General features: G+C 45.4%; 1 protein-coding gene across 3 annotated transcripts in view; it reads left to right on the top strand.

Annotated features, from left to right (window-relative positions):
* Positions 1 to 15372, top strand: part of PPP2R2B (protein phosphatase 2 regulatory subunit Bbeta) — a 467657-nt gene that overhangs the window by 162786 nt on the left and 289499 nt on the right. Inside the window, exons 1-2 of one of the 3 annotated variants that reach the window (XM_055141212.1) lie at positions 5902 to 6260; positions 6737 to 6930. The exons of 1 other annotated variant lie outside the window; for it this stretch is intronic. In XM_055141212.1, the coding sequence (XP_054997187.1) occupies positions 6861 to 6930 (70 nt within the window). In that variant the 5' untranslated portion in view covers positions 5902 to 6260; positions 6737 to 6860. Of the gene's footprint in view, positions 1 to 5901; positions 6261 to 6736; positions 6931 to 15372 lie in introns of those variants that run through there. One more of the 3 variants, XM_055141210.1, reaches the window with a different exon arrangement.

Genomic DNA, 15372 nt, shown 5'->3' with positions numbered 1-15372 from the left:
TGCAATGTTGTGGAGCACATGCCTCGCATGTGTGAGATTCTGCATCCATCCCATGGTCTTCTAGCATTAATGAGGGTCACTCCTGAGGGTGGCACTGCCATTCTGATCACTAACTCATCTGGCCAGCACCAAATGGAATAATGTGGGGAAAAAAAAACAGCGCCCAACTCTCCCCCCTACACACACACAATGCATGGAGGTGGTCACTGTTTAAAAAAGAAAAAGGCACCCTATAGTCAACACATTTTTTAAAAAAAATTTATTGGAGAATCACTGTGATGTACAGTTATAAGCTTATGAACTTCTGTGTTTGCATTTCACTCATACAGTGATCATTTACCCATCCCTCTACCAGTGCCCATTCTCCTCCACCAGTGATCCCAGTATCCCTCTCATCACCCCCACCCCATCCCCAACCATCCCACCCTGCCTCTGCAGCAGGCAGGGCATTCCCTTTGGTTCTCTCTCCTTTGGGGTGTTGTAGTTTGCAATAGAAGTATTGAGTGGCCTTCATGTTTAGTCTATAGTCTACTTTTAGTTAGCATCTTCTAACCTGAATGGGTCCTCTCAACATCCTCTACTTGGTGTTCCCTTCTCTACCTGAGCTACCTTTTCCCCCAGTATGTGAGGCCAGTTTCCAAGCTGTGGGGCAAACCTCCTGGTCCTGATAAGGGGTTGATATCAAGGATATACAAGGCACTGGTTGAACTCTACAAGAAGAAAACTTCCAACCCCATCAAAAAATGGGGAATAGAAATGAAAAGAAATTTTCTCAAAGAAGAAATCCGAATGGCTAAAAGATACATGAGAAAATGCTGTACATCACTAATCATCAGGGAGATGCAGATTAAAACAACAATGAGTTATCATTTCACACCACAGAGACTGGCCCACATCCAAAAGAACAAAAGCAACCGGTGTTGGCGTGGATGTGGGGAGAAAGGGACTCTCCTTCACAGTCAACACATTTTGAGTACAGTGTTACATTTTCTTTCCTTGAATGTCCTGTTCAAGGATCACCCTGAGGTATGACATGCTGTAATATGCACAAAAAAAGAATTGTGAATCTTGCTAGCAATTCAAGGGGTCAGAGCTCATCCTCTGGGCAGTCAACACATAAACCACATCAGAGAGATCACTGTAATTGACCTCTGGAGGGTTTCCATGATTCTTCACTAAAGAAACAGGATGAGGTCTCCAGACTCATAGGATGAAAATCTAGAAAGGCCAACCTGGATACTTTACAACTGCGCAGAAGACTGTAGCTATAAAATACCTTTTGCACAGTAGTAAATTTCCATCTATCTCATTTCTTAAGGCAAACTGATCGGGGGTGACAGTCAGACTTCTAGGACACTTTAATGCATGTGAATAATTGACTTGGGGAGCATCTCTTGAATCCTCTACAGATAGAGACCCCAAAGAAGCACTGCTAAGATGGAGACCCAATATTTCATTCCAGTGTGAACTGGCTAAGGACCCAGGATATACTCACTACTACCCTAAAGTTGTCCCTGAAGCCACTTAGTGAGACTTCAAAGTAGCTCAGTTAATTTTTACTTCATTTTGCAAATACAGATGCTCAGAGATGTTAAATTGCTTCAAAGGTCATGAAATTCACTAATGACCTTTGACACATTTGCTGGGACACAAACCAGGACTGTCTGACACCTAAGCTTATATTAAGTATCTCCAGACTGACTGAGGTCAAAGGTTTTCATAAAATTGCAGATATTATGTGCTAATTGGACAGAATGACTAAAAGGTTCCAATGTACACAGCACTAACCTAACCCGGATGAGGGTTGTCCAGACTGCTGGCAGCGGGGGGATCTTGGCCAGGGTAATAATAATGAAAAAGAATGTGTCTACAAGCTGTCATGCTGAATTGTGTAAGTTAAGAGAGTGACATATTTGTATTTGGCTCTTTCTGTGTACAGCACAGGCCTGGGGAAGGTCAGCCTACCAGAGTTTCTCCTGTTGACCCTTTTGAGGCCTGGAGCCTCGTTTACATAAACTGTAAATTAGACACCAAGTTTCATGATGGCAGAGACTGAGTATATATCTAATGCTAGGGTGTTGCTGAGCCACCATCTTCTCCATGGCTTACATACTAGATGTCCACATATTGCTCAATATTAATGGTGATGATGATAGTAAATGCTCTACACATAATAACAATATATTCTTCCCAAACATTAGTTCATTTACTACAATAATTCCATTTAATAGACACTATTTTCTCTAATTTATGGATTTGAAAAATCTGTGGCTTAGGAAGATCTTACAACTTGCTCAAGGACACAATCACAAGAGCAGAAAAAGACTCTGCCTAAGCACTTAACATTCTGCCTTATTCTGTCCATTTAGAGTGCATTTGTTGTATTTCTAAGAAGCTCCTATTATTGAAATCAGATCATAGAAATTCATTCTTATGAAGGAAGGATAATAGTTTCATGTATATCACCAGTACCTAGAATAATTCTTGGACATGTTAGGTGAATGCAGATAGGAGTGGAAAGTGACTCCTGAAATAGGAGCTATAGACTGGATAAATGCTGGCTCACAATAGGTTCTGTTATTATTGGGGGGTTGAGGGGATGACTTGCATAAGGGTAGAACTGAGAAACCTAAAAAATCCCAAATTGATATGTATATCACAAGTTTAAACACTATTAGTTGCAATAGCTGAGAGAACTGAAATCAGTCTTAAATGTCCATAACAGAGGACAGTAGGAAGAGTATATGGTCTATATCACAAGGAATAATCCCCAGCTATTATTTAAAGATGAAATTTTGCCATTGACAACAACCTGACAAATCTAGCGGGTTCATTTGGGGGAAGATAAGGAAACAAAAACAAACTAAGTGAAACAAAAACAAAATCCTAGACTAATTTGTTCTTACAAATTAATGGTTACAGAAAGGAAGGGGGGAAGGAAGTGGGTAAACTGTATAAAATGGGTTAATTGTATAGTAAAGGCTAGATTTTTGTAGCAGTAATGTTGTTTACCAGATGTTGATGTATGATGGTATAAATCTACACTAGCACGCATCAGGAATGAATGGAGACGATACTGGCGCCCGCTCAAGCATATTGAAGATCAACAGGATGACAAGTGACAAATGATAAATCTAAAATCTTAGATATAAACAAAAGTTATTTCATGGGAATTGTTAGTCAAGATTTTAAAACCTAAAGATCATAACAAATTTAGCCATGTATTCAGGAAGTATTTTTCACCATTCAATAAATAATGTTTTATCTACTAAATGTCAGGCACTTATTATTGGAGATAAAATGGGAAGTAATTAACTATAATAAGTAAACAGCTATTACAAAATGAAATATGCCATAAAAAAGACCAAAATTTTTTTTCAGAGACAGAAAATGCTTATAGAAGGGACTCTGGTGTGGTCAAAGTTGCCTCAATGAAGTAGAAACACTTCAACTGTGATGCTGAGGAATTCCCAGAACCTGTAGGGGGGACACATATAAAACAGTTTTGGGAGGAGCTTGATCTCATGAAGGAAGGGAAAGCGGCTGGTGTGTCCTCTGAGAAATGGTGTGTGTCTCCTCACACCACTACAGTATTGCACAAGGATTCATTCACTCCGCCAACAGCAACTGTGTTGAGGCACAAAACCAACAGCTTTATTTGTCTTGTTTTGGGCTTGGAGGGACCAGTTTAAATTGCTTGATACTATAGAAGATTGGTCCTAATAACCAAATTTTGAAATCTGCTTGATCCATAGGCTGAAGCGATAGCACAGCAGGTGGGGCATTTGCCTTACAGGTGGCCGACCCAGGTTTGATTCCTCCGTTCCTTTCGGAGAGTCCGGCAAGCTACCGAGAGTATCCCGCCCGCACTGCAGAGCCTGGCAAGCTACCCATGGTGTATTTGATATGCCAAAAACAGTAACAAGTCTCACATGGAAACATTGTTGGTGCCCACTGGAGCAAATTGATAAACAACTGGACGACAGTGCTTCAGTGCTACAGTGCTTGATCCATGGATTCATTTGCCTTTCAGAACTTGTATCTTAGGGGAAGACATGCCTGTATGGTTGAATAAGTACAAGAGGAATTTTTGAAAAATCCTTAGGGGAAATGTTGTTTCTCTCAGAGACTACATGTAAGGAGAGTCATTTGTCCCATTGGTCACAGTGGGAAAGTCAAACTCAAGAAGTCTAATGACCTGGGTGGTCCTACTCCATTCATCATGCCGGTCTGTTCCAACTAGCCTATGTTTAAGGAAGATATCGGGGAGAATTTCTCGAATACTCTGAAAACCTTTTGTTGCAACTTAAGTTATTTCAACTGGAAGCAGGATGTTTTCAGCCAGGAAGGAAGGAACTCAACTTTCTTCTGCCTCCCTATTCCAGCCTCTCAAAGAATCTGGACTGGGGAACTCCAGGTGAGCTTGCCACTGGAGACCTGGTGATGGATACATCTCATGATGTGGAAGAGACAGCCACGTTGTTTGGAGCTGATATGGATTCAATCAACTTACACCTGTCTTCATCTGTTACTGGAATGTCACATGTGAATTTGGAGCAAAAAAAGTCTAACAAGTGTGTAAGACAACAACCAGATGACAATAAAATGAAACCTGGTGTTAGCCAAAGCACCGACTCTTAAGCCAAGACTGTTTTTACCCTATTCCCAGAGATCTGTGGCTGTCGTCTGGGGCATAGAGACAGTGCTATCTCCCACCTGCCAAAAGCATCTACTCTGTGTGCAAACCTAATGGCAGTTCCCAGCCTCCATTAAGGACTTGTTCCCCCATTTTTTGGAACTTCAAATACTTTCTAAATTGTGTTAGCCCAAGCATTGTATGTATATAATTAACTCACAGATCCCTCTGGGCTCATCTAGCTAAACTTGTGGAGCTTAACTGAGCAAGACGTTTGCTGATGTCTTTCCCTGCAATGACACCCACTGAAATGAATACCTTCTACCACAGGAAACCAGGGAAATTTTCTCCGCAAATAGACTTTCTAAGTGATGTGAGTTGCTTCATAAAAGAATGTGGTTGTTTCATAACAATGATGATCTAATTTCCCTTCAAAATACGGAATTTGCCATTTGGGGACACTTGAGGAAGGGGTGTTAGAGAATTATGTATTTTCTCCTACAAGTAGAAATACCAGCATCTTTGGGGAAGGGAGGGGCATTAACTAGGTTTTTGAAGCTCCCCCACGGTAAGGTGGCTCTCTATAAGCTTGGAGTTTGTGGATTTTTCACATCTTTGGAGCAAATGCAAGGCTCCCTGCATTGCCAAACGGCACCCATAAGCCAAACTTGCTTGGGGGGGGGGGGGGAGGGGAGCTGCTGTACATTTTGTGTGTGTGGCAGGGCGGCGGGGGGGGGGGGGTGGCGGGGTGGATGCTGTACATTTGCCCAAAGCCAATTCCAAAGGACTATGTAGGACGGACTTTTGTTCCCATCGGTTCTGGAGTCACATCTTGACCCGTTGATTCTGCTGTGTAGACAAAGCAGGCTCCGGTTAGATGTTTGGCCTGGAGAAGTTAGATGGGCTCTCGGACAAATCCTCGGACAAGCCCCCTGCTTCTTCTCAGCACCGAGGACTTAATTGGGTTCTGCCCATCCCATCTCTCCACACTCTCCTTTCTGAGGCTTCATTGCAGGCCTCGCGCTCCAACTTCATCAAGGCACCCCAAGCCTCTTTAGAAAAAGGGTGAGCAAAAGTGACCTGCATTCCCTGCCTCCTTCCTGAACTTGGAAGCCACGGGGAACCCGTACTCGCAGTTCCGAAGCGCAGGCGTCCGGAAAGCAGTTCGGGGCTCTGGGTGCCAGCGTGACCCCCCCCCCCCCCACCACCCCACCCCGCCTTACGGCGTGGCACGCGAAGGGGTGGGGTTGCAAGAGCACGTCGACGCTTCTCAAGTGAACTTGCGGCGAGCTGCCTGCAGCCCAGGTGCCTTTGGGCTGCCGCGTGCGTGCGCCCCACTGCAGCACGGAGCAGCCGCAGCCTCGGCCTCGGCCACCACCGCTGCCGGGGAAGAGTCCTGGGGTTGCTGACGCGGTTGGGAGGAGCCTCGCCTTTAATGCACCAGCCGCCTCCAGCCTCCTGCAGCAGCGGCGGCGGCGGCGGCGGCGGCGGCGGCGGCAGTAGCAACAGCAGCAGCAGCAGCGGCGGCGGCGGCGGTACCAGCAGCAGCAGCAGCAGCAGCAACAGCAGCAGCAGCGACAGTCACAGCCGCCGCCGCCGCGAGTGCGCCCGTGTGGCAGTGAGGGTGAGTGCGCTGGCGCCGGCCGCGGCGCCCTGCCCTGCTCCCCGCCTGCTGCCCGCGCCCCCGCCCGCGCCCAGCCGCCCTCCCGAGGGCTCGACTCCCTCCTCCGGGCCAGCCCTGCCGGAATCCTCTCGCTGCCAGCTCGCCTCTGGAGCTCCGGGTCCAGAAAGGCCCCATTTTGTCGCGGCTGCCCGCTCTGCCAGGGGGGGCGGCAGCGGCGGCAGCCGGTTGGCCCCGGGCAGCGGCTGCCGGCGAGCGGGACCTGTTGGGCATCGCCTCGAGCCCCGCGGGCGGGCGGGCGGGCGGGCGGGCAGGACCCCTCGGGGCGCGGCGCGGCATCCTCGAGCCCTCCGGGGAGCAGCGGGCGCGCCGCGCACGAGCCGCCGCAGCCGCCCTCGCCCGCCGAGCAGGTGACAGCTCCCGTGCCGGGGGGGTTTATTTTGTATTTTTCTCTCTCCGCCTCCCCGTCTCCTCCCCAGGCTCGGACCATGGTGCAGTCCCACTGGCTCCCCTGCCCCCCTCTCCCGTGAGACTGGCTGCGGGGAGGGATCATGGATACTAGTCTGCCGGCTTCTGGTTCCCACGCAAGTAAGCCTGCTGTCAATGGAGGAGGACATTGATACCCGCAAAATCAACAACAGTTTCCTGCGCGACCACAGCTATGCGACCGAAGGTAACGCCAGCCCCGCCGCATTCCGCCGCCGGGGGCCCCCCGCGCCGCGAGTGGCCCAGGGCCGCGCCGGGGCGGGCGGCCGCGGGGCGCGGGGCTGGGTCGGGGGCTCGGCCCGCCGGGGCAGCCCCCCCACTCCCCACCCCACCCTACCCCCGGCACCCTCACGGCCACCCGGGCTCCGCCGGCTGAGCCTGGCCATCAGCAGCAGGTGGACCAGGCGTCCACGGCCGGGAAAACGGCCCTCGGGGGATTAGGCTGGGAAGGGTGGGGCTCCAGGCTGGAAAAAGAAATGACCCCCACGAGGCGGGCGACCCCTCCCCCGAGAGGTTGGCCGGGGCGCCGCGGGGAGATGAGGAGGACGGGGCCCAGCACCCAGCAGGGCCCGTGGGTCCTTGCCTCCCCGAGCGGGATGATGCTGTGTCTGTCTCCCGGCGGCGGCGGCTGCAGCGAGGGCACGGTTTCATTTCCTGCCGGTTCATCGGTTCATCTCCCGGGCCAGGTTACCTGCTCAGACAATCAGAACCCCCAAGGGCCCTCCGCACTAGGGCGAGCCCCTTTCCCCCTGGAAGTGCATTAGCAAGAAATAAAAAGGTGGCTGGGGAAACTGTTAGGGCGGAGAGCGAAGGAGTGTGACACGTGGGGCGAGCAACGCGATCGGTGGGGCCTTTAAAATCCAACCATTATGAATTCTGCAGCAGTAGTTTCTGCTGAATCAACAGCCAGCAGAAAGCAAGAGGGTTCCATAGGCTGAGCTCTGCCAAGAGGTGCAATTCTCTCTCTCTCTCTCTCTCTCTCTCTCTCTCTCTCTCTCTCTCTCTCTCTCTCTCTCTCTCTCTCTCTCTCTCTCTCTCCATCCCCCCTTGTTCTGACATTAGCCTGAGTCCCCTGCACGCAGGAAGAAAGTCAGCAGGTGGAATCTTCCCCTGCCTTTTGGATATGGTATTGAGGTTCCCCCCACCCCACCATGACAAAACTTTTGCAAGGGGGTGGGAGATAGCAGGGAGGGAGTGATTGCATTAATTTTGTAGCTGTAAGCCTTTATCCTTTTGCCGTTCTTTGGACTGTCACCTTGTAATATCCAGCTGAGAAAAAAATGTGTGCAAAAAGTACTTTAGGAGAATGCTGTGACTGTAACGTTCATGTAAGATTCTTGTTCTGATTCTTGGTTACTAAATGTTCTATAACCTTCAATAAAATTAAGATTCCTGGAGAAATGGAAGGGGGTGGGAGAGTGAAAAAGCCCCAGCACAGGAGGAAGAAATGATATACAGTCTGGAGAGGGGGAATAGGTGGCATCTTCTCCAAACATCCCCGAAAATTTTAGATTGCAAGCATGATGAATGCAATGAAAACTGCATTGTCTCGCCATCATTGTTATCCAAGGGCATCTAGCCTGGCATGCCCTGGTGCTACACAGATCAAATGGAGTTGCCTGAGCTCGAGCCTCCAGGAGCTCAGAGATGGCATTTAAGATGCTCAGTCTGTGGGGCTGGAATGATAGCATAATGGGTAGGGCACTTGCCTTGCACCTGGCTGACCTGGGTTCAGACCCCAGCATCCCATATGGTACCCCCAGCTCTGCCAGTGATCCCTGAGCACAGAGCCAGGACTTACTCCTGAGCACCACTAGATGTGACCTCAAAACAAAAAATATGTTCAGTCTGTTTCATCTTCACGCCAAGCGCCAAGCTTTCCATCACTGCTTTTCTTTTTCATATGATAATGTGGATTTAAGATGTTTCTCAGTTCAAATGCTTTGTCTCAGTTACCAGGTAGAATGTGAGTAGCCATGTAATAGAGCAGGTCGTGCAAGACAGAGCTGGTCTAGGTTCTTTTAACTTGGTGATAGGGACTGGACACATTTATTTCTGTTTGTAACAAAGGAAAGAAAGCTATTCTTCATACTTTCTTCTTTGCTTCTGCCTCCAAGTAGGCAAAGGAAACTTACTGAGGTAAGAAGATGGGCAAGTTGAGACCATGGGTATAAGAGTGTCATCTGTGGAATGAAGAAATAAATTAAAAACAACAGCATCTCAGTAACTGCTTACAGAGACAGATACTACCTAATCTGTATTTCTATTTTATGGCATTTTGTAAATACTAATTCCAAATAAAGTGAGTTCATAAAAGTATGATTTTATAACAGCTTTCAGAAATCATTCTGAGTATCTTGTCTCTCTCTCTGTCTCTCTCCACACACACACACACACACACACACACACACGCCCACACATGCTCACACAGGCTCACACACACTCACACACACACTCACACACACTTCCCCACTCTATTAAAGAAATCTAATTTCACTGTAAGCTTCCAGATTTCTTCATTTTAGGAAGTGCTGATACCTCTGAAAAAGCTCCAGATCAAAATCTTTGATCTTCAATGGGGGGTTACCCCCCAAACTTTTCCTCCTCTCTATTAACTTAAACCCACTTTCCAGAGAATTAGCTTTTTGCTTCTCTGTAGACTTCCTTTTGTTTCCTTTGACATTTCTACATTTTCCTCCTTTCTTCCCAGATGAATCAGGTTTTTTTTTCCTCCTAAATCTCCTTCACATCTCTCTCTGAATTTTTTCCCTTTGCTTAGATCATTCCACACTGCAGTATTCTATTTAAAGCTGAAAGGTTTTGCTGTGTAGTTAGTGTGAAGGACTCTGAGCTCAATTTACATTGTAAGTGGTAGCTGCAGGCAAGTTCCTACAGCTAAGAGCAATGCAAATGCTAAAGGACACTTTACCTAAGCTCTCTCTCTCACTCTCTCCTCTCTCCTCCTCTCTCCCTCTCTTTCTCCCCCTCCCTCCACTCTCTGTCTTTCTCTCTCTCTTCCTCCCTCCTTTCCTTTTAACCCTCCCTGCCTCCCTCCCCCCCTCCCTCCCTCCCTCTCTGTCAGTCACACCTGATATGTATTTATTAAAGGCATTGCCTATGACTCTTCTTTTCTTACCTTTTCCTATATTTCCTCCTTCTAAAGAGTTCATCGCTTTGGGTATCTTCAATATCCCAAGCACCTTATTGAACTTTTTAATAAGTAGCAATTCAATATTCCTAAATTCTGCTGTTTCTCTTTTCAAATAAGGAAGCTGAACGACTGAGGCCCAGATGTGTTACTAATTTGGCAAGGTCATATAGACTGGGGGAAAGTAGTTTTCAAATTTAAGCCAGAGTCCATGCTCTTCCCCTAGGAAATTTTCCACTACCACATTTTCCTTCAAAGGTAGCTGGGCCAGAGCAATAGTAGTACAGTGAGTAGGGTGCTTGCCTTGCAGGTTCAATCCCAAGGACTTTGTAAATTCGCCCAAGCCCTGCTAGGAGTGATCCCTGAGTGCAGAGCCAGGAGTAAGCTCCAAGCACTGTTCTGTGTGACACCCCCTTCCAAAAAAATAAAAGAAGGGAAGGAAGGGAGGGAAGGAAGGAAGGAAGGAAGGAAGGAAGGAAGGAAGGAAGGAAGGAAGGAAGGAAGGAAGGAAGGTAGGAAGGAAGGAAGGAAGGAAGGAAGGAAGGAAGGAAGGAAGGAAGGAAGGAAGGAAGGAAGGAAGGAAGGAAGGAAGGAAGGAAGGAAAGAGAGAGAAAGAAGCTAGCTTTGGTTCTGAGGAAAGCACTATTGTTTTATCCTTGCTTATAAACTGTGTATCTCTCTGAGGAAATTTCAAAGTGTGTTAATAATTGGACTGGAATGAAGACAAGATAAAGTCAACAGTGATTCTTACAAATTTTCAGTTAGAAAACTTTGGGTTTTCTATTCCTAAAAAATCATCTTTAAAATATCTGATATATAGGTAGACATTTTTAAAATTCTCCTTCTCTTTCTTCTTGTTCAAACAAACTAAAATCTGCTCTCCATTAGAGCAGTTGGAGTTTTGTAGACAAATCTTATCCTCAAATGGAGCCACAGATGGAATAGACTATTGTATTAGAGGTAGAGTTTATAGGAAAGGCAATCTAATTGGAAAGGAAAGTTAGAAAACTAATTTCTTAACTTTTTTTTTTGATTAATTGAGGTCCTGTGATTTATATAGTATTGTTATGGCTTCTTATGTATGTAATTTTAAGATACTCATTTTTAAAATTTTCTTTAATTTAAAATTTAATTCACGATCATGATCACGAAATCCTGTTGATCATCGAGTGGCTCGAGTGGTCTCAATAACCACTACATTTGTCCTAACCCTGAGATTTTAGAAGCCTCTAAAGACTTCAGGGTCAGGGGAATGAGATTCAGCTGGTTACTGGCTTTGGCATATAGATACACCATGGGAAGCTTGCGAGGCTGTCCCATGTGGGCAGGAAGTTCTCAGTAGCTTGCGAGTTTCTCCCAGAGGGAAAAGTAGGTTATAAGATATCTTGGGGCTGCTTTGCAGTTGCATGCTTCTGGGAGCTTGCTTTTAAGTCTCTGAATGTTAGCTGTTGATGGGATTACACACACCTGGGTTCCTCTGCCAGTACCTTCATGCGTGAGGCTTGTCCGAACATGTGGAGAGGGGCCTTGAGCATGGCTATGGCTAGGTTCTGGTGGTCTTCGGCCACTGGGAGCTCTGCTCGGGGCAGGGAGGGAAGCTGGAGCCCATCCCCTCCGAGGGGCCCTGGAGAAGACAGCCAGGCATGCGGGCAAGAGACTCTAATTAAATTTTAAGATATCTTAAAATTTATAATTAGTTTTGATATATATTGTTTCCTTCATTGTGAAATGAGAATGACAATAGAACTTATGCCATAAGAAAGATGATTTACAACAAAGAAGTGCAAGATTAAGACATGTTAGCACTGCTCTTAAAGACACTAAGGCAATTTTTTGTTACTTTATATAGCCAACACTCTTTTTCCCTAGAGTTTGTGTTGACTTGGTGTAATAATGAGTAGGTTGAGGGCTACTGAAGAATGAGAGGTTACCAGAACCCACCATAGTTTCTTTTCTTGGTTCCACCACGAGCCATGATTTGCGTTCAGTAATATGCCTTAATGTATTGTGTTTGTATTCTGGCAAAAAATAAGGTCTTTCTCTCAGAGTTTTTTAAAAACTCCCACACTGTTTGCACTTATCAAGGAAGAACAAATTCACTAAGACCATGTGCCTCCTTCCAGTTATTAATTCATTCTCCCTTTCATTTTCCTTCAACAAATTTCAGTTGACTTTTTGCAGAAGTGACTAAGTCTTTTCAATACACACATAATGTCTGTTCTTAGAGAACTTTCAAGCTAGCAGAGGAGATAGACATTTAACAAACACTTTTGCAAATAAATATATAGTCACTAGTTGTGATTAAGTGGTATTCAAGAAAAGCACACAGTGTCTTGAGACCTTTTGTAAGGCAAGGTAATTTACACTGGGATTGCAGGGACAACCTTAAAAATTAACAAGAGTTAGGAATTAACAAGAACTGAAGTTATTTCAGGTAGAAGACACTATAAGTACAATCACTGTATCACTGTCATCCCATTCATTGTTCGTCCATTTGCTCAAGCAGGCACCAGTAACGTCTCCATTTGTCCCTGTCACATGCTAGTGTAGGCCGATGGCTTATTGGGGGCTCTTTCAGGGTCAGGGGAGAATGAGGACCGTCGTTGTTACTGTTTTTGGCATATTGAGTACACTAAGGGTAGCTTGCCAGGCTCTGCTCTGTGGGCGGGATACTCTCACTGATACATATATATTAATAATATATAATAATAATAATATATAAACATACAGCACTGACTAGAGTCTAGGGATCAGGACGATGAGCGATGAGAATAAGACTAGAATCTGTGGTGTCCTGTGGAACTAACCCCAAAGAAGAAAGATTAATGCGACCACAAACTTATGGCTAACTGGCTAGATGTATGGCAAAGGAAGTACAAAATGTAAACAGTGAAAGCTAGCAGGTTAGTCTGTGGATAGTTACATCCATTTCTTTTTTCTTTTCTTTTTTGTTTTTTTTTCTTTTTGAGTCACACCCAGTGATGCTCGGGGTTTTCCTGGACCTGAGCTCAGAAATTACTCTTGGCGGTACCTGGGGGACCATATGGGATGCTGGGGATTGTGCCGAGTCCGCCACGTGCAAGGATATGCCTTATCCACTATCCTATTGTTCTGTCCCTGACATCCATTTCTTTACTGATTTGGTATCTGAAAATGTTCACAATAAAATATTAGAAAGAAAGAGCTTGGAAAGTTTTTCAGGGGTCAGATCACATTGAGCCTTGTTGATCATAAGGAGTTTGGACTTGAGCCAAAAGTGAATCGAAAGCCATTAAAGGATTTTGATCAGGGAAAAATAGCTTCAGGTTTTTATTTTTTTCTTTTGAAACTCTTAAGTCTGTTTGCTATTTAGGGCGGGGCCAGAGAGCTGTTAAAGACTGGAGGTGTCAAGAGAGGTTGTGGCTATATGTGAGGATGATGGAAATCATAGAGTTGAAGACAATTAGATGGTTTGGAGATATGCTCTAGGAAAAGGTGAGGGTAACTTGGTGTGATAGCTAAGGAGATGGATGGATGGGGTCAAGGAAAACTCCCAGAATTTATTTTATTATATTATATATATATTTTTGGGGTCACACCCGGTGATGCACAGGGATTACTCCTGGCTTTGCATTCAGGAATTACTCCTGGTGGTGCTTGGGGGACCACATGGGATGCTTGGAATCGAATCCAGGTCAGTCCTGTGCAAGGCAAACACCCTACCCACTATACTATTACTCCAGCCCCAACTCCCAGAATTTTACCATGAGAATGGCTCTATGCTGAGGCTTTTCAGTGAAGTTGAGAAAGGACTTTAGAAACCTTATTCTGAATGACCTGTGAGATATCTGGTCTCACAGTAAGACTCAAAGGAGCAGTTGGGTTGCTGAGGTTGAAGTTCAGAAGGAGAACCTGGACTAAATGTATAAATTAGAATGTCACTGGAATATTCAAGACTTTAAAAACCATATGAATAGCTGGAGAAGAGGACTCTAGGGCAGCATTTGAGCTAATGAGTGAAAGTAACAAAGAAACTGACTGTAGCTTTGTATAAAGAAATTTTTACAAAAATGCCTCACACTGATTTCAACATAATATTCTACACCATGAAATGATTCCGAATAATGCTATATGGCCAATTATCAGCATGGTGATAAGATAGAAGAGACCAGTCTTCGGGGAGTTGAGTTTAAACAGCCTTAAAACCTGAGATCTTTGAAATATTACAACATCTTAAGGGCACAAGAATAAAACTGAGCAAGCAATAGTCTTTCTCCCCAACGCCATATACTATATACATCACATGTACCACCACACGTACACATGCTCAAGAAAGATGGGAGCTATGCCAAATAAAATGAAAGAAGTACATGAAATTGTTTTTTTCTTTCAAAAGTGCTGGGAAAGCACTGGAAAAATAAAAGGAGGCGGTGTCTTATGATGGAGTACTGCCAGCAGTTCCTTAAGTTGCTTTGGTATTTGTATGCAAATGCCAGTTCAGAATAGTATTTCCAATGCATATGGATGAATGTTTGAGTTCTTTGCTATTCTCAGAAAAAAAAAACTGAAATGGAAGGTGGGAAGAAGCTGCCTTATACTATTGTAAATGACCTTTCTGGGGATGGGAAATGTTCTGCTACTAAACATAATAACTAGAGTGCATTGAAAATCACTAGCAAGTATTCATTATTAGCAACCAGGTCCCCAGGGGCAATCCCCAGCCCTTTATGAGGACCAGCCAGAACCATACCAGTGAACCTGGGGTGAATAATATTAGGCCAGCCCTGTCAAAATATTGGTAATGCTCAATGAAAAGAGCACAGCTGCAGACTGGCATTCCTAGACTCAGGCATAGGCATTAATGACGAAACTAAGGGTCCAATTTAGCTAAGGGAAGAGAATGGAGGCTTTTTTGAGGATTGTCTCTATTGCAGACCTTTTAGGTATTTATTTCTCAAAGGTTTATTCATGTAACCATCAACCACTCGAGAGCATAATTGTACTGGCCTCATTAATTTTTTCAGAATAATAAATTTCAAGATTGGGGGAAGCAAAGAAATTTGTATAGGGATACAGACTTTAAGTCTCAGAACCAGAATGGACCCTGCCTGGGATATAAATGTGTTGGACCCTGGCTGGGCTCCTTGGCCACCTCTGCCACTGGCTGTCAGTTTTGTGAGCCTGACAATGTGGTGGTATTCTCCGCCTGTGTTCATCCTCATGAGGGCCTTCAGTGCTGTTCCATTCCCTTGTCCTGTCTCCCAGACATGGGCAGATACAGGGTTCAGTCCTCCCTTCTCCCACAGGGAAGGAGACTGAATGTCCCACCAAAGCCAGCTGCCTCATCTGACTTATTCCTATAGATTGTTTTCTAAGAGCTATAGCACTGTCGTCCCATTGTTCATTGATTTGCTCGAGTGGCCACCAGTAACGTCTTCATTGTGAGATTTGTTGTTACTGTTTCTGACATATTGAATACGCCATGGGTAGCTTGCCAGGCTC

The sequence above is a fragment of the Sorex araneus genome, chromosome 6 (genome assembly GCF_027595985.1).
Source record: "Sorex araneus isolate mSorAra2 chromosome 6, mSorAra2.pri, whole genome shotgun sequence".
In the NCBI taxonomy this organism is placed as follows: Eukaryota; Metazoa; Chordata; class Mammalia; order Eulipotyphla; family Soricidae; genus Sorex; species Sorex araneus.
The sequence above is the reverse complement of the archived record's forward strand: the minus strand, read 5'-3'. Positions and strand labels throughout refer to the sequence as shown.